This window comes from Vigna unguiculata, chromosome 5 (assembly GCF_037176805.1).
Source record: "Vigna unguiculata cultivar grain cowpea cultivar isolate G323 ecotype 2 chromosome 5, ASM3717680v1, whole genome shotgun sequence".
In the NCBI taxonomy this organism is placed as follows: Eukaryota; Viridiplantae; Streptophyta; class Magnoliopsida; order Fabales; family Fabaceae; genus Vigna; species Vigna unguiculata.
This window is the reverse complement of record NC_140796.1, coordinates 48,407,642-48,427,235: the sequence shown is the minus strand read 5'-3', so window position 1 is coordinate 48,427,235 and position 19,594 is coordinate 48,407,642. Positions and strand designations below refer to the sequence as shown.

General features: G+C 30.0%; 2 protein-coding genes across 4 annotated transcripts; both read right to left on the bottom strand.

Annotated features, from left to right (window-relative positions):
* Nucleotides 1-1,680: 1,680 nt before the first annotated feature.
* LOC114184726 (G-type lectin S-receptor-like serine/threonine-protein kinase At4g03230) lies at nt 1,681-9,130 on the bottom strand. Of its 2 annotated transcripts, none has more exons than XM_085672957.1 (8): nt 7,653-9,130; nt 7,074-7,538; nt 3,392-3,508; nt 3,095-3,297; nt 2,784-2,994; nt 2,434-2,671; nt 2,180-2,330; nt 1,681-2,093 (listed from the first exon to the last, which is right to left on the bottom strand). In XM_085672957.1, the coding sequence occupies exons 1-8, from the start codon at nt 8,929-8,931 to the stop codon at nt 1,785-1,787; spliced, it is 2,973 nt and encodes a 990-aa protein (XP_085529083.1). In that variant the 5' UTR covers nt 8,932-9,130; the 3' UTR covers nt 1,681-1,784. The 2 variants fall into 2 exon arrangements, with proteins under 2 accessions (XP_085529083.1, XP_027927838.2); XM_028072037.2 differs by having other exon boundaries at nt 3,095-3,306; nt 7,653-9,129.
* Nucleotides 9,131-12,899: 3,769 nt separating this feature from the next.
* LOC146886506 (G-type lectin S-receptor-like serine/threonine-protein kinase At4g03230) lies at nt 12,900-19,071 on the bottom strand. Of its 2 annotated transcripts, none has more exons than XM_085674126.1 (8): nt 17,607-19,071; nt 17,011-17,472; nt 14,611-14,724; nt 14,315-14,517; nt 14,004-14,214; nt 13,653-13,890; nt 13,399-13,549; nt 12,900-13,312 (listed from the first exon to the last, which is right to left on the bottom strand). In XM_085674126.1, exons 1-8 carry the CDS (start codon nt 18,895-18,897, stop codon nt 13,004-13,006), a joined length of 2,979 nt encoding a protein of 992 aa, XP_085530252.1. In that variant the 5' UTR covers nt 18,898-19,071; the 3' UTR covers nt 12,900-13,003. The 2 variants fall into 2 exon arrangements, with proteins under 2 accessions (XP_085530252.1, XP_085530251.1); XM_085674125.1 differs by having other exon boundaries at nt 14,315-14,526; nt 17,607-19,069.
* Between the last annotated feature and the right edge of the window lie 523 nt (nt 19,072-19,594).

The window sequence follows — 19,594 nt, the reverse complement described above, 5'->3', positions numbered from 1 at the left end:
ACAGAAATTAATAGGTAATGATATATGGATATTCCATTTTTTATTCTACGCTTACTTAACATTAATAAAATTAACCTACTTAACATTAATAAAATATTTTTATTCACAAATATAAAATGAATTAGTAATAATTAAATAGAAAAGTAAATATATTAAAGTTTTTTAAGTGATGGAAAATTAAAGGTGTCCATACATCTCTTTTTAAATGAAAAAAAGTTATTTTTGATATTTTTGTAATGAAAAAAAGTTATTTTTGATATTTTTGTGAGAAAGTAATTCTTGTTAATAATTTTGACTAAAGTTGTTTTACAAAAATACTCTCCTTCTATTTTTATTTTTTATATCGACAATTGCTAGTTTCTATTAGTAATAAAGTTTAACTTACAACCTCCCTACCATCGTTTCTAAACTCACCATCTCTTTTAATTAAATTTAATTACTAATATGATCTCAAATTAGAAAATTAGATCTTTCAAAAAATAAGAAAATTAAATTAAATCATTTGAAATAGAGTGACTAAATTAAAAATAACCACGGCTATATTAACACTTAACATGACCATAACCTAACACGTGATAGTTTATGTTTTTCTTTTGAATAATTACAAAAATGTAAAAAAAAATTGAAAAAAAAATGAAAAATTTTATAAATTGACATGCGTTAACTCAAATTAATAAAAAGAACCAAATTATTTTTTTAAAATTAAATATCAAATTAAATTCAAAAATAACAAAAAAAACCAAAATAACAAATTAAAATAATAAAACACTAATTAAACCTAAAATAAATAAGTCCACAAATTTATAGTTATCGAATGATTTTTTTTTGGTGTTAAAACACTTACTATTTTTATACCCTTTTTCTTATTAGAAAAGAGTTTATCTTTCTATGTGAAAAGATAATCTTTAAATAAATCAAATTTCAATTATGAAGATAAATTCATTTGCAGAAGATTTTCCAGAAGAAGACAAAAAAAACTTATGAGTATAAAAGTGATTATTAGAAATGAACGAGTACTGTAGAATGGTATCTATTTATAGATTGTTTGTCCATTTAATAAAGATCGAAAAGATAGTCAAAATAAAATAAATGATATATAATTAGTTATTGACTACTCGCAGAAGATACCATCATTCAATTATAACCAATTATTTCTTATATATATCTAAATTATTTAAATAATAAATAATTTGTTTGATATATTTTGTTACAAATGTATCTAATTTCTTATAGACAGAAAAGTAGAACACTCGTTTTCATTATTAAAACTCCCGGTTTAAAATGAAATATAAAATTATTATATATGTTTTTGGTATCAATAACTTTAACTTTTAATTAAAATTGAATTTGTTTCTTCTTAAAATTTTGGTTGGATTTCATCCTTCATTTTTAGAAATATATATATATATATATATATATATATATATATATATATATATATATATATATATATATATATATATATATATACTAATCAAATTTTTTAAAATTTATTTTACGTTTGAAATACATTTCATGATCGCATTTAAGATAGTATTGAAACAGAAATGTGTCAAATGGTATAAATAACTTTAATGCTGTCATAATATGTTTTTAAAACTTTAAATAAATTTAACAAAATTTGATTAAAAAGATTAAATTCACGTATTGTTAAAATTAGAGAATAAATTAGACCAAAAATTCGAAAAAGAACAAATTTTAATTTTCAATTCAAAGTGAAAGGAACAAAAATATATTTAACCTCGTATAAATACACCATGGAAAATTGTTGGCTCCATCGTGCACTATCGACCTTGTTGATAACTGGTGTCAAATTGCAGACCTATCTCTGGTTTGCTAGAAGAGGAAGCTGAGCTAGAAAAACGCTTGTTGACAAAAAAGGTTGGTTGTGTGGGAATTGGCAATGGCATGGTTGTTGTATCTCTGTCAAGCATGAACAAAACATTTGACATAGTGGGTCGATCAATTGGTTCATCTTGAATGCATAATAGCCCAATAATTGCACACTTGATGAATTGATTTTGGTTGCATGTTTCACCAATGCATGAATCCATTAAATCCAGAAGCCTATTCTCTGTCCACAACTTCCATGCCTGATATGATGTCCACAGAAATTACTGGTAAGTCAACAAACTCACAAAAACACACACAGCACAAAATTGCATAGCAAGAAACATACATAACCCAAAAGGCTAGAAATTTGATTGGATTCATAAAATCCTGTGTTTCTTTTTCCACTGAGGATCTCTAGAAGGATTACTCCAAAGCTGAAAACATCAGATTTGATTGAAAAAAGTCCATCCAATGCATACTCTGGAGCCATATATCCACTGCCAAAAAATAATTGTTAAGACGTAGCAAGCATGTGTAAAATATCAAATTCGGTAAATTGACAAAGATATATTCACAATTACATATACTTGTTGAACTTACTAGGTTCCCACTACTCTCTCTGTACTTGCTTCAGTTTCTTTTTCCCCAAATATTTTGGCTAGACCAAAGTCTGATATCTTTGGATTCATCTCCTCATCTAAAAGAATGTTGCTAGTTTTTAAATCTCTGTGAATCACTCTCAATCTGGAGTCTTGGTGAAGATAGAGCATGCCTCGCGCTATGCCTACAATTATCTTGAATCGCATTGGCCAATCCAGAAGTAAAGTTCGTGTTCGATCTTTCAACATATGTATTTCACATTTCATTTAAAGAATAGGGTTAGTAAATTCATTATATAATAATTAAAGAGAGCTACTGAGAAGTTATATGATAAAATATGACAAACTAACCAAATATGAACGAGTCCAAGCTCTTGTTTGGCATGTATTCATAAAGTAAGATTTTTTCATCTCCTTTAATGCAATAGCCCCTTAGTCTAACAAGGTTCCGGTGTTGAAGTTTGGCAATCAGAATAACCTCATTTTTGAATTCTTGTAACCCTTGAGTGGAAACATTTGAAAGTCTCTTTACAGCTATATCATGACCTCCATAAAACGTTCCCTAGATTGAAAAAATAAATAAAATTGCAGACATTAAGAGAAATTTGGGAATGGAGCCGTTGTTAGGTGAGTAGTGAATTTATCTGAAATTAATGAATCACCTTGTATACAGGTCCGTAACCTCCTTTTCCAAGCTTGTTAGAATCTGAGAAATTATCTGTAGCTGATAGAATGCTTGCAAAAGTATAACAGGGCACTTCAATGCCTTCAATGTCGTTTTCTTCTAAACTTCCTAAGCCAATCAAACCTTTCACATGTCTTTCACTCTCGTGCAAGCTCTCCTGAATTCGACTACTTGCTTCATCTGCACTATCTAATAAGACATATGTGTATATAATCAATTAAATTAGGGTAGATAAAAGAGTTTAAATTCCACATCCAAAACTAAAATTATTTACCAAGCTTATGAGCTTTTCTCTTTCTCCACACAATGAGAAATGCTATTATACATCCCAGAATCACCATGATAGTAAAAATTACAAAAGTGATCGCCAGTGAGTCTGTTGAATGCTTTTCTGTCCAAGGACGAAAATAAAATGCAAAAAGTAAGAGGCAAAATACATTAAACTTACACCGCAGTTTATTTAATCTTCTAGTCATGGAATTTTTCCAAAGAAGTTTGGAATATCTAGTACCAGTACTTATTTCAAGTAGTTTTTAACAAGCATGGTTCTCCCGGATGGGTGGTATCTGTTTGTGGAGATAAGTGGCTCGTGAGATATGGTTCTAGTAATTTTGAGTCAACAAATTGTAATCTGTATTTAATTATATGGGACAAATGCAGTGAAGGGATACGGTCATTTTGGTTCAGCAAAACAGATCGATGGGAGGGGTGATGCTTTCAGGAAAATTAACAAGCAGTTGGTGGGTGTTGAAATATATGCATTAGAAGAAACAAAGTGAGCGAAACTTACGCAGTAATTTTATTGAGGGAGACACATATTAGGCTAACATGCAAAAAAAAGAATGACACAAGGCAGTACATTATGATGTATCCACGATGTAAATATATAATGTTGTCAGTGATTTGTTGCTACTGGAATTTTGTACATATTGCTGCTTGTATACGATGTTTTTTTGCAGCTAGACAGTTTTTTGTAGACTGACATATTATATATGAAATTTGACAGAGGATTTTACAATATTTATAAATTTTAGAATACACTGAATTTAAATTACTTTTGTTTCAAATCTTTAATTTTTTAAATACTTTATTTTGACATTGCAACACAAATTTATTACATTTTAATTTTATTATTTAATAAATTATTTTAATTATCATTAAATACAAAAGTCACTACTTTTATATATAAATACAGATAAAAATAGTTATAACGACTTCAACGAAAAAGCTTAGTTCACACCATCCAAACATAACTCATTAATATTAGTTAAGCAAATTCTCAATAACATCAACCAAAAAATAGCAACTAAAATAAATGACTTATTACACTTGAAAAATAGTTTTATTAACTTCGATAAAAAATAATCTTAATTGGGATCAATAATATTTCAATGTTGATGAAAAAACCATGATTAATGTTGATAGAAGAAACCTCAATTAATGTTGATAAAAAAATAATCTTTACTTATGTTATTATCAATGGTGGTTGAAAATAACTCTAATTGGCATCAATTAAGAATAATCTCGATGTTAAGAAAAAATAAAATCATGTTTCAAATAAACTGTAAAACACCAGTTGACAAAAAAAGAAGAGTCTTAATTAATATAACTAACTAATAGCATACTATATATATATATATATATATATATATATATATATATATATATATATATATATATATATATATATATATATATATATATATATATATATATATATATATATGACAAAACAATAACATCTTAAGATAATAGCCAAAAAAATAATAATCATCATGATAGACTTTAACATAAAAAAAAACATACATTGATATTAATATTTTCAATTATGCAAGTCAAAGATTCTTTGACCTTAATTGAATTCAGATCGTCATACTTAAAGTCAATATTCCAGTCCAAAAAAGAATAAAAAACCATAAATTTAAGAGACGAGAGTGTGTGTTCTTAATTCAAATTCTTAAAAAAATTTAATTTATTTTAAAATTATTGCTCAAAACATCTCGTAATAAATCATCTTAAACTTTTTTATAAAAATTACTTATTTTTTCAAAAATTATTATCCAAACTCAAGGGTAATGAAATTTAGTTTAGCTTTCAAAAATATTAAGTTATCAAGTTAGTTCTTTATTTTTGGGTTATATTTAATTTGATTCTTAATTATTTTTAAATTTTAGAATGAATTTTTATTTTTTATTTCAAATTAATTTTTTAATTTTAAAAAAATTAATTATTTCATTAGTTTAAAATTAATTTCATTAAAGAGAGGTTAAGATTGTGAATACAGAAGATAATCTTTGAATGTATATACGGGACTTATCTAAGTTTAAGAAGAACTTGAACTAAACTAATTTTTGCCATGAGGATAAATAGGAAAATCAGAGATTGAGGAAAAATCTTTCAGTTTTTAATTCTAATGAAGAAGGAAAAATATTATTTGACATTATTTCACAGTTTGTATAAGGGTAAAATAGTATTAACAAAAATTAATTTTTATATTTTTAGAAGAAATAGAAAGTAAATAATAGGTTTAATTAATCGTATAATACCCAGTTTGAGAGAAACATTATAAATATTAGTACTTAATTTTGTAAAAATATTTATACTTAATTATTTTTAATCTTATAAAAAATGGATTACAAAAATATTTTAATTATTAAAAAAAATAATTGGGACAAAATTGAATCAGATACAATTACTTAGGTACTAAATTGAAACAAAAAGACATATGTGGGGACTAAATCGAAATCAACACAATAACATCTAATAGTGACACTGACTGATAATGTCACGTGTCACACACAGGAACTTGACACGTGACATTTTTAATTTTTTTTAATTTAAAAAAAAAATAAAAATTAAAAAAATTAAAAAAATTAAAAAAAAAATCAAAAAAATCACAGATTGACACGTGGCACGTTGACTAATGGCGTTAGTCAACTCTGTCTGAAAGGGACCTAATTGAAGCAATTTTCAAAAGTTGGGATGCAATTGACACTTTTTTAAAATTGGGTACCTATTTGACACACTAACCCCAAACTAGGTACTATACGATTAATTAAACCTAAATAATAATAAAGAGTAATATCAAATGATAGTAAAAAAAAGAGTGGTGTCAAGTGTCCAATAAAGAATTCTGAAAATAAATTAAAATCAAACTATAGTTATAAAGCCTATAACCTTTCTTGCTGTACTCTCTGGTAGACTATACATATTTGACTGGATACTAGATCATGCTCCTCTACGAGAAAATGTGTAATGATTTTCTATTTTTTCCGTTACATATTTTCTATATTCGATTTCATATGTAATGATATATTTGTGTATGCAATATCCTATTATTTGATGTAGCATTGTTTCTTTACATTCTCATGTTTATGTATTACTTATCCTTTATTATATTCAACTACACATTACCACGATTCTAAAAAAAAATAAAAATATGTATAATAGCATTTCTTTTCCTATATATGAGATGGTAGTGTTTTCCTATACGTACATAATAGAAACAATTTATAATAACAATGATTAGTAATTTATTATTTCAATAATATTTAAAAATTACATTTTAATTTGAATTTAAAGAAATTTAGTTATTTGTTTATTATATTTTTATACATTTTTAAATATGTACCATAGACTGTGGTATGTTACTTATATATATATATATATATATATATATATATATATATATATATATATATATATATATCATATTAGTGACTTTTATCTAATTTTTTAAAAAACAATCTGTAAAATAAACATTAATTATGAGAAAAATATCCAAAAATTGATTTTATAGGTAAAATTTTTTTCTACTTAGATATATGAAATAAAAGTTTTTTTTTTAAATAAATGAATTTTTTAAAAAGGGTTATTTGATAACGCATTTCAATCATAAAAGATTATAATTTAATATAGAAGTATATAGAAGTTGTTCTAATAATAAAAAAGCTAACCTTTGGCACATATCATAATTGAGTTATTCCAGCTATAGTGAGGATTGCAATGGCACCTGCGATCTCCTTTACTTGTTCCAGTGCATGTCGAATGGAGCCAGTTCTCGCAGTCTGTGGGCTTCTTACAGGGAGGTTCTGGTGCTGCTTCCCAACTCATTTTAATCACTCCATCTTTTATGGAACACTCTGAGTCAGCTACAACACTGAATGGAGATTTAAGAGTGTTATTTAGATTTCTGGAACCACAAGAATATGAATCATCTGTTTCAATGTAAAACATTCTGGTATCTTCATCGATCCAAGTAACTAGGTATGATTTTCCTCCGGGCATCCTGAAGCTAACGTCGCCCGTCGATTCATTACAACTGAAGTTGTTGTACGTGGGGTCTCCACAGTTTGGCCCAGTGCTCAGCGGATAAGGAATCTCGTTTGCACCACAAGGTTCACACGATTTTGCAGTTGCTTCTGCGCAACACCGTTTTAATTCAGTTTTGGGGCAAACAAAAGAAACACCTGATTTAGCGTCATGTCACATTACACATAAAGAAACAATTTCGTTAAGAAGATATAAATTATTACCTATATCTGATCTCTTAACCAGGACAGAAAGATTGCGACCACCACCTACACGAGTTGATAAATTTCCCGTCCAGATCTCGCATGTGGAGTTATAATAACCATCTCCATCAAGCTCCCTTTCAGAACTATATGAATATGAATATGAATATGCCTGGCACTGGGTCTGAGAACACTTGCTAATGCTACGGTTACGGCACAAGGATTCACATTCTGCTTCTGTTACCGAATGAATCTGTTCATCTGACCCACCCACTTTTATGTTGGTTAAGTTCAGGAACGTCACATTCGTGTCACTACAAGACGTTGATTTTCTGATACACCCTTCGCCAGGGCTTTTTTCATCCCTGGGTCTGAATCCTGGCAAACATTTGCAATACTTCGGAATCAAATTATTTTCTTTGCATATGCCGAAGCTCCCGCAATTGCCATATACGTCGCACGCGCCATCTGGTTCCCACCACCGTTTATCCCATTGCCTGTCGTCCTCGTCCCACTTCATAAACTGTATCTCCCCGTTAGAATTCATTATTAGCCTTGATTTTTTGTTTATGTGATGAGGTTTTTGTTGAAACATCAAGAAGCTTGAATTCCTGGTCCATGAAGTGTTCATCAAGCTCAAGAAATCATAGATCTTTGTATCGGATCCATCAAGTGACTCTGTCCAGTAAAGTTGCGATTGTTTTAACACCACCAAGGTTCCACTAGGATCCAGCTTGAAGGTGAAGTCCCCAGGTGCTGGGTTAGCGGAGTCTCTCCAAGAAGTCAACGACAAAGTCGCATCCATTTTCATGCCGGGAAGAAAAGTGTCTGTTGGGTTTTGGAAGCTTTGCCACAGGTAAGTCGTTTCAGAGTGATCCTCTACTAGTACAAGATTCCCAGAATCTAGGAGCTTCAATGTTCTGTTTGTGGATGAGGATGGTCCAAGTTCAGAGGACCAGTGGGTTTTGGATGATGCATGTTCTACCACGAGATTTCCATCCTCCGCAATTCGAAAAACTCCACTGGAATCTGCAACGGGATGATCTCTGTTGGCAACCCACACCACTGTTTGTGGTTCCAAGCCGTGATACCATATCCCCAGATATTTCCCTCCACTTTCCCCACCGGGAGAAAAGAAGCCCAGCTCAAATGTGTCGTTTGATGAAACAAGGTTTCCTTTGGAGTCCTGAGTTATGTTCTGCTTAGCCTTCAGAGTATCTCCACCCAAACATATTTCCAACCATAGCGGCAGCCACAGAAGAAGAAAGGAGAACGGCAACACAACCCCTTCACTTCTCATTGCTAATACAAACCTTCTTAATACATGTGTTATCTCTGATAATAATCATAATATCAAACAAACATTTGAAATGCTATGCTATCGTATCAACTTGTAATGGAACCACACGTTAATTTGGGTGTTCTTAATTGTTGACCACTAATGCGATAAGATGGACTTACCTTGAGTGCGATTGTGATGAAATACAGAATGTTGAAGGAAAGAGTGGATTAAAGTGTTCAAATCCTAACAACATTAATAATGTCCTTATTTTTTATTAGAAAAATAATTTTTTAAGTATTAATTTTTTACAACTTTCTCTCACTAAGTGACATATTTTAAATATTTTTTTATTTTTTTATTTTTAATATTTCAAAATCATTTAAAAAAATAACACATCATATAATAAAAAAATTATCAAAATTAAATAGTAAAAATATATCTGAACAAACAATTACCGAAGACTTGGTACGTCGTCAAGGTCTACGCCATTTGTCAGCACTCTCGCCGTCGTTGCCTCTGTCAATTCACTTTCGTCTTCACTCTATCAACCTATTCTTTACTCTTTTGTCTTGGAATATTCTAATCATAAATGTATTTCTACAATCATTTACATAATTGTTGTGATCATTTCTTTCGTAAACGTTTTATTTTATATATATATCTATATATATATATCTATATATATATATATATATATATATATATATATATAATTTTGTTCGACAAACAATTACTTTTGATTAAAAAAATTCTAAAATTTTATTACTTTATTTTTGTAACATTTATAAAAAAATAAAAAATTCCTGGTCAAAAAAATACTTTTCTTTTATTATATATGATATAATTATGAAAAGTGAGTTGCAAAGCATCCCTTTGTACGCATATTTGACGCAAAAGTAGCTGTATTTAGATAAATGTTACGTAATTATATTTTATTTTGACTTAATTGTAAAAAAATGTGGGAGGCAGAATATAAATAGGTTTTCCCGTAGAAAAAAAAGTGGTGATAAATTGTGACTATAATTTAAACAATTAGAATGTAGCGAACGAAAAAATTATAAATTCAATTATAATTATTGTAATTTGGGTTATCGATCTCATATATTTCCTTTACTACTTTATCTTTTATTTTTGGCAATTTAGTTTCATGCAGTTTATATTCTTGTGTTTTCCATTTCTACTTTAAGCAATTTCACTTAAATTCATCCTCATCTTCATTTTTCATTACATTTAATCTCCGAACACCATTTCATCATTATATAAAAACCTGAAATATAATGGTTGGAAAGAAATGCATGAAGTTTCATTTCTAGAAGAATTTCTTTGGACGGAGTAATTAAAATATTTTAGATTTCAACTTTCTTGATTCGATAAAATAAATTAATTTTTATTTAAGTCAAATTCAACTTCATCCTTAAACTCAACTTCATCCTTAAGTCTGAATTGAGTTAGTTTGACCTTCGATCAGAAATAACTTGTCTCGACTTTGGCCCGAGTTGACTCAGCTCCATATTCAGCTCAGATTGAGTCAGCTTGACATTTGGCTTGGGCTGAGTCAGCTTGACCTTCAGCTTGACTGACTCGGTTCGACCTTCGACCCGGAAAGGCATAGGTAGACCTTTAGTTGAGCCAACTTGTTGTATATTTAGCTTGGGCCGACTTAGCTCAACTTTCGGTCAGGACTCACTTGGCTAGAGTCGACTCAACTTGACTTTTGGCCAGGAGAGGCTCGGCTTGATCTTTGGTCGGGATAGGCTCGACTTGACATTCCTCTTGGATCGACTCTTTTTATCCTCATATATATTAGTATTTTTTTTATTTTGAATTTGTATTGCTATTGTTTTTATTCTATTAGTTGAATTTGTATTAGGATTAAAAATGTGTTTCTTTTGTCTTATGTTATTTTTCAGTACTTTTCAATTTATGGATTTCGAGAGCTTTTTTTTCATATATTTTGATGAAGAAGTGAAATTTTTACTTGGATTGAATTGTATAACTATTAACTAAATTAAGGTTTAATATGGATAATCGAGATGAAATCTCTAATTAAATAAGCAATGAACAAGAGTTTGATTGTGAAAGTTAAATTAAATTAATTTGGACAATTTAATAAATAGTTTTGCTTAAAAAAATACTCAAAATAAATTTTAAGTAAAATGCATCATTCTTAAATTTGCTTCTACCCTCTCAAACCCATGAACCTCCCCAGCCTACTGCTACAAACATTATGAGTTATTTAAATACTTAAATATATAAATTAAGTTGTCCCACATAATTTGTTAGGATAAATATTTATTTTAAACTTGTTTATTTAAGATTTTATTTCAAATTTTATATTTTCATAAACATTCACAATTGATAGTAATCAGATGCTAATTTTACATGCAATCTACCAGTTATGAAAATGTATGAATCAAAAGAGAAAAAGACATAACAAAAAATCATGGTTAAATTTTGATCGTCTTTATATGATTCATAAAATGTTTTATTAAGTGTAAAATATTATCTTTTATTTACTCTTATTCTTATTGGAAAGAGAATTGATCTTTCAAGGTGAAAAGAGAATGTTTAAGGAAGTGAAACTTCACTCGTGAAGAAAGATTTCAATTGTGAAAGATTTTTAGGCTTAAGTCATTAAGAAAATAAGAAAAAGTCATGAGTATAAAAGTGAGTATGGAAATTGAATGAGTGTTGCCTATGAAATGGATATATATTAATAGGTTTTTGGAAGTGAAAAAATAATCAAAATTAGTACAACATATATATAATTGGTTATTGACTGTTTGTAGAATAAACTATAATTTAATTATAATCATTTATTAAAATGGACTAATATCATGGTCGATCACTTAATAAATCAATCTAACTTCACTTACTTATATATGAGCTCAAGAAATTTGAGTTTGATCCACCACGAATTTGTGATTTAAATGGATTGACTCACATAATTAAAAAAATTATAACTTTTTTTCTTTAATCTATTCTTTTTAACATGTAATCCAAATCTAAAACATCCAAACCTATTTTAATTTTTTTTTCTCATTTTAGACAATAAAGATATCATTTGTCCAAATAACTAAATCATAATTCTAAGTAAAGTCCAAATAATATCAAATTTGGGTCTCTCTTTCCCCTAAAATTAAAAACAAAAAAGGTTGTTTGTATTTTGAGCTGGACTGTTAAATTAATAATGAGGTGAGTTAACCCAGGTTCTTAGTGGTTTGAGTTTATTTTTGGTCCGTACTGAAATTTACAAAATTTGTTTAGAAAAACGATTTTTAACAACTAAATTTTGACAACTCTCTCAATCTGAGATCTTCTAAGTTGTCAAAATATCATTCTCCTTTCTTTTAACCCAAACCAACTCAAATCCGTGATAGGTTGGATTAACTCCTAGGTTTTAACCATTTTGATAACTTTGTATAATTTCAAGTTATTTAAATAATAGATAAATAATTTGTTAGTTATATTTTGTTACAAATGTACACTCATTCTAATTCAAACTCCAAGTTAAACATGAAATATAAAAGCACCATGAAAAATTGTTGGTTCCATCGTTAACAATCGACTAGAAATGTGAAGATGAGTTTTATTCCAGTTCATCACAGGTTTGAGCCAGGTTGAATATGTGAGTTGAGCCACTTAAGTCACTAATATTTTTTTCAATTTAAAAAAAAAATTGTTATAATTATTTGTCACTTCTAATTATATAGGTTCATAATTTCATATTTTTAAATGTTAGAATATTGCTCAATAATATTTGAATAGTTTAAATGTTTAATTAATTTGTTTGTTAAGTTATATACATTGATACTTTAATTTTTAACTATTATTTTTATAATAATATTTTGAGAATTAAATGAACATTTTGATTCCACTATTATAAAAAATAAATTAAATCAATTCACTTTCATCATAGTACAAAAAATATATAAAATAAATTGCAAAAAAAAATATTTATTAGTGAGTCAACCCACAAACTCATCTACTCGCAGTGAATTAAGTTAGATTGTAAAATTTCTAGTTTATAAAAAAGTGAGTCGGATTCAACTGACATTATTTAGCTCAATTTATAATGAGTCAAACCCTACTATCTACCTTGCTGATAACTGGTGTCAAACTGCATACTTGTCTCTGGTTTACTAGAAGAGGAAGCTGAGCTAGAATAACGCTTGTTGACAAAAAAGGTTGGTTGTGTGGGAATTGGCAATGGCATAGTTGTTGTATCTCTGTCAAGCATGAACAAAACATTTGACATATTGGGTCGATCAATTGGTTCATCTTGAATGCATAATAGCCCAATAATTGCACACTTGATGAATTGATTTTGGTTGCATGTTTCACCAATGCATGAATCCATTAAATCCAGAAGCCTATTCTCTGTCCACAACTTCCATGCCTGATATGATGTCCACAGAAATTACTGGTAAGTCAACAAACTCACAAAAACATACACAGCACAAAATTGCATAGCAAGAAACATACATAACCCAAAAGGCTAGAAATTTGATTGGATTCATAAAATCCTGTGTTCCTTTTTCCACTGAGGATCTCCAGAAGGATTACTCCAAAACTGAAAACATCAGATTTGATTGAAAAAAGTCCATCCAATGCATACTCTGGAGCCATATATCCACTGCCAAAAAATAATTGTTAAGACGTAGCAAGCATGTGTAAAATATCAAATTCGGTAAATTGACAAAGATATATTCACAATTACATATACTTGTTGAACTTACTAGGTTCCCACTACTCTCTCTGTACTTGCTTCAGTTTCTTTTCCCCCAAATATTTTGGCTAGACCAAAGTCTGAAATCTTTGGATTCATCTCTTCGTCTAGAAGAATGTTGCTAGTTTTTAAATCTCTGTGAATCACTCTCAATCTGGAGTCTTGGTGAAGATAGAGCATGCCTCGCGCAATGCCTACAATTATCTTGAATCGCATTGGCCAATCCAGAAGTAAAGTTCGTGTTCGGTCTTTCAACATATGCATTTCACATTTCATGTAAAGAATAAGATTAGTAAATTCATGACTGTAATAATTAAAGAGAGCTACTGAGAAGTTATATGATAAAATATGACAAACTAACCAAATATGAAGGAGTCCAAGCTCTTGTTTGGCATGTATTCATAAAGTAAGATTTTTTCATCTCCTTTAATGCAATAGCCCCTTAGTCTAACAAGGTTCCGGTGTTGAAGTTTGGCAATCAGAATAACCTCATTTTTGAATTCTTGTAACCCTTGAGTGGAAACATTTGAAAGTCTCTTTACAGCTATATCATGACCTCCATAAAACGTTCCCTAGATTGAAAAAATAAATAAAATTGCAGACATTAAGAGAAATTTGGGAATGGAGCCGTTGTTAGGTGAGTAGTGAATTTATGTGGAATTAATGAATCACCTTGTATACAGGTCCGTAACCTCCTCTTCCAAGCTTGTTAGAATCTGAGAAATTATCTGTAGCTGATAGAATGCTTGCAAAAGTATAACAGGGCACTTCAATGCCTTCAATGTCGTTTTCTTCTAAACTTCCTAAGCCAATCAAACCTTTCACATGTCTTTCACTCTCGTGCAAGCTCTCCTGAATTCGACTACTTGCTTCATCTGCACTATCTAATAAGACATATGTGTATATAATCAATTAAATTAGGGTAGATGAAAGAGTTTAATTTTACATCCAAAACTAAAATTAATTACCAAGCTTATGAGCTTTTCTCTTTCTCCACACAATGAGAAATGCTATTATACATCCCAGAATCACCATGATAGTAAAAATTACTAAAGTCGTCTTTGGGATGGTTGAATGCTTTTCTGCCCACGGAAAGAAATAAAATGCACAAAAAGTAAGAGGCAAAATACATTGAATTTACACCGGAGTTTATTTAACCTTCTAGTCATGAAATTGTTACAAAAAAAAGTATGGAATATATAGTACCATTACTAATCTCAGCTCCACAGGGAATTTTAAGAAACTTACATACATTAAGAAGAAAAATCCTAACATGCATGACTGAAAAAAAGGGACATGGACAATATAAACAGAGGGTGTGTAATCAATGTGATAGGCATGAGGATAAATCAAACCGTATTTTTGTACAATGTGAAGCATCTTCAGCACTTTGACAGTCAGTTTTGAACTGGATGGGAATATAAGCACTGATGCAAGGTGATTTAACAGTTTGTGCAGTTTAAAGGGTTAATCTTTTCTCACAATAATAAGAACTTTGTTTGGGATTTTTTTGTGGTTTTCTGCATTTTGGGTCATTTGGAATGGAAGAAATCCATGTGTGTTTAGAAATAAGATATAGTTAACACACAATTAACCTTTTGTTATGGCAAAAAGCCACAACTGCAGGAAAGGTGGGAGAGGTGATGCTTTTAGGAAAATTAACAAGCAGTTGGTGGGTGTTCAATTGTAAGTATCAGAAGAAACAAAGTGAGTGAAACTTATGCAACAATTTTACTGAAGGAAACACAGATGGCAGCCTAACATGCAAAAAAAGAATGACACAAGACAATACATTACCACGTATTCACATACATTAAAATATATAATGTCGTTACTGGTTATTTATTAGCTTTATTTGCTGCTACTGGAATTTTGTACGTATTTTGCAGCAAGATAGTTCCTTTGTAGAGTTTAACACATCATATGTGAAATTTGACAGAGGATTTTCCCATATTTAGAAAATTCAGAATACATTGAATTTAATTTACTTTTGTTTCTGATCTTCTAACTTCTTAAATATTTTATTTTGATAATGCAATACAAATTTATTACATTTTAATTTTCTTTTCTAAATAAATTATTTTAATTACCACAAAGTACTACTTTATGTTTATAGATATAGATGAAAAATAATCAACGGAAAAAATTTAATTTACATCCAACAAAAAATAACCTACTAGCATTCGTCAAGTAAATTAACATCAATCAAGAAATAACTCTACTCTATATAGTAAAATAAATAATTTCAATAAAATTAATTAAAAATAACATATATTAACGTTGACTAGAAAACTTACTACACTTGAAAAATAGAGTCTCTAACGTTGGTAAAAAATAATATAAATTGGGATCTATTAAAATATCATATTGTGAAGAAAACGAAAAAAATCATGATTAATGTTGGTATAGAATACCCTATTAATGTTGATTAAAAAAATAATCTTAATTTATACTTTGATCCATGATGATTGAAAATAACTCTAACTAATTGACATCAAGAAAGAATAATATAGCTCTATCTTAACAAAAAAGAGATTGTGTTTCAAAACACCATTGATGTTGAAAAAAAAATGTCCAAACTAAACTAATGTCAATTCAAAAATAATTATCATGATAGACTTTAATGTGAAAGAAATAAGCATTGTCATCAATTGAAACATTATGTTAAGCCTAAGATTCCTTAACCTTAATGGAATTAACAATGTTTCAACTAAGTTTGAGATAAAAATAAAATAAAATAAAATAAAAGAATAATTTAAGAATTGAGAGAGTGTGTTCGGTTTCAAATTTCTAAAATTTCAATATAATGAAATTTAGTTTAGGCATTTGAAAGAAATGAAGTTATCAATTTAGTTTCTTTTTTGGGTTATACTTAATTTGAATCTTAACTATTTTTTAATTTTAATTTTAATTGAAATAATTTATAAAATTATATGTAATTTTTATTTCGATAATATTTAAAAAATATAATTTGAATTTAAATAAATGTAGTTATTTATTTATTATGTTTTATAAATTTTTACATATGTATTAGAGATTATGAAATGTTATGATATTAATTAATGATTTTTACGTAAATGTTTTTTAGAAATAAAATTATTTGTAAAATAAACATTAATTATGAAAAAACTATTCAAATTTGATTTTATAAATAAATATATTTTATTTAGACTTATGAAATGAAAGTGTTTCTAAATAGATTAAAAGAACCATTTGACAACACATTTGAATAATAAAATATTACATATAAATGTTAATAACAAATATGAATAAAATTTTGAAATAAAATAATAATATAAGTAATTGTTGAATGACTATATATTAATAAATAGAAGTTGTGAAGAGAGTTAGGATAATAAAAAGCTAACCTTGGGCACACATCATAATTGAGGTATCCCACTTATAGTGCGAATTGCAATGGCACCTGTGATCTCCTTCACTTGTTTCCGTGCATGTCGAATGGAGCCAGTTCTCACAGTCTATGAGCTTCCCACAGGGAGGTTCTGGTGCTGCTTCCCAACTGATATTAACCATTCCAACATTTTTGGAACACTTTGAGTCAGCTAAACGGAATGGAGGTTTAGGAGTATTATTCTGATTTTTGGAACCACAGAAATATGAATAATCTGTTTGAATGGAAAACATTCTGGTAGCTTCATCGATCCAAGTAACTGGGTATGATTTTCCTCCGGGCATCATGAAGCTAACTATGCCGGAGGATTTGTTGCAATTGAAGTTGTGGTACATGGGGTCGCCGCAGTTTGGCCCAGTGCTCAGGGGATAAGGAATCGCATATGTGCCGCAAGGTTCACAGGATTTAGCAGTTGGTGCTACATAATAACAGTTAATAATTCACCCATAAATCATGTTCCAGAGTTTACCATAAACTCACAAGTCAATACAATAAGACCTATAAATTTGATATAGAAGTTTCAATTATTTGAATTAAGAATATATAAATTACCTATGTCTGATTTCTTAACCAAGATAGAAAGATCACGACCGCGCGGGTTGTTCTCAACAAGAGAAGTTAAAGGCTCCGTCCAGATATAGCAGGAGTATGAACTACGGTCACCATACGTAGAAGTATTAAATGAATATGCCTGGCACTGTGGTTCGGGACACATGTTGATGCACATCGATTGACATTCTGCTTCTGTTTGAGTATAAATTTCTTGGTCTGAGTTCCCCACTTTTATATTGGTTAAGTTCAGGAACCACACGTCCTCGTTCGTACTGTTACACGGCTTTGATTTTCTCTCACATCCTTGGGACTCCGATTCTCGATCAGAATGCAAACCTTGAACAGAACTGAATCCTGGCAAACATTTGCACCGAAGGTTATCTCTGTTACATATGCCGAAGCTCCCGCAATAATCATATATGTCACACTTGTCCTCTGGTCCAAACCATTTCTTATTCCATTGTAATGGTTTCTCGTCCCACTTCAGAAACACTATCTCCCCGCTATAACTCATTACCAGCCTTGACTTATTGTACATGTAAGGCTTTGATACGAAGACTGTTTTGTTAGAATATTTGTACGTTGTACTATTCCAGGTGGTGTTGTGCAACAAATCAAATACCTTCTGGGAAGCCGCTTCTGTGCCAAGTTCATAAGGTGCCCAGTAGATGTGTGAATGATATTGCACAACGAAGCGTTGTTTCTCAGCCTTTTGAGTCATTTTGAAAGTGAAGTTCCCAGGTGCTGGGTCAGCGGAGTCTCTCCAAGAAGTCAACGACAAAGTCGCATCCATTTTCATGCCGGGAAGAAACGTGTCTGTTGGGTTTTGGAAGCTTTGCCACAGATATGTGGTTTCAGAGTCATCCTGTATTAGTACTAGATTCCCCGAATCTAGGAGCTTCAGTGTTTTGTTGGCGGACGAGTTAGCTTCAAGTTTGGAGGACCAGTGGGTTTTGGATGATGCATCTTCTACCACGAGATTTCCATCCTCCGCAATTCGAAAAACTCCACTGGAATCTGCAACGGGATGATCTCTGTTGGCAACCCACACCACTGTTTGTGGTTCCAAGCCGTGATACCATATCCCCAGGTATCTTTTCTCTCCACTTTCCTCACCGGGAGAGAAGAAGCCCAGCTCAAATGTGGCGTTTGATGAAAAAAGGTTTCCTTCGGAGTCCTGGGTTATCTTCTGGTTAACCTTCAGAGTATCTCTTCCATAACATATGTCGAAGCATATCGACAGCCAGAGAAAAAGAAAGGAGAACGACAACACAACCTCTTCACTTCTCATTGCTAATATCTGTGTTCTCTTCTCTCTTCAAACAAACATTTGAAATACAATGCTATCGTATCAACTTGCACTGGAACCACACGTTAATTTGGTGTTCTTAATTGTTGATCACCAATGTGATAAGATAGACTTACCTTGGGTACAATAGTCCTAATTCAAGTGGGTTCTCTTGAGTGGGATAGTGATGAGATAAAAATGTTGAAGGAAATAGTGGATTACAGTGTTAAAATCCTAAAAACGTTAATAATGTCCTTATTATTGATTATTGATGTGAAGACTTGGTACATCGTCAAGGTCTACGCCATTTGTCAGCACCCTCGCGGTCGTTACCTCTGTCAATTCACCTTCGTCGTCACTTTATCAACCTACTGTTTACTCTTTGTCTTGGAATATTGTAATCTTGTACAGTATCATTTCCTTTACATAGTTGTTGTGCTCGTTTCTTTCGTAAACCTTTTATTATATGATATAATTATGCATAAAATACACACAAAAACTTGCGTTGTATAACCTCTATAGTATAAAATAAATTCAAATCAAATTTGTTTTATCAAACGTGGTGAGAAATTAGTTTTTACAGTTCTTTTAACCATTTTATTAGGAATTTGCTTGCCGTATTCAGAAATATTATTCTAATTTGAATTTAAAAACATTCACTCTCACGTTATTTTTCTTTTTGTTTTTTTACTAGCACTAC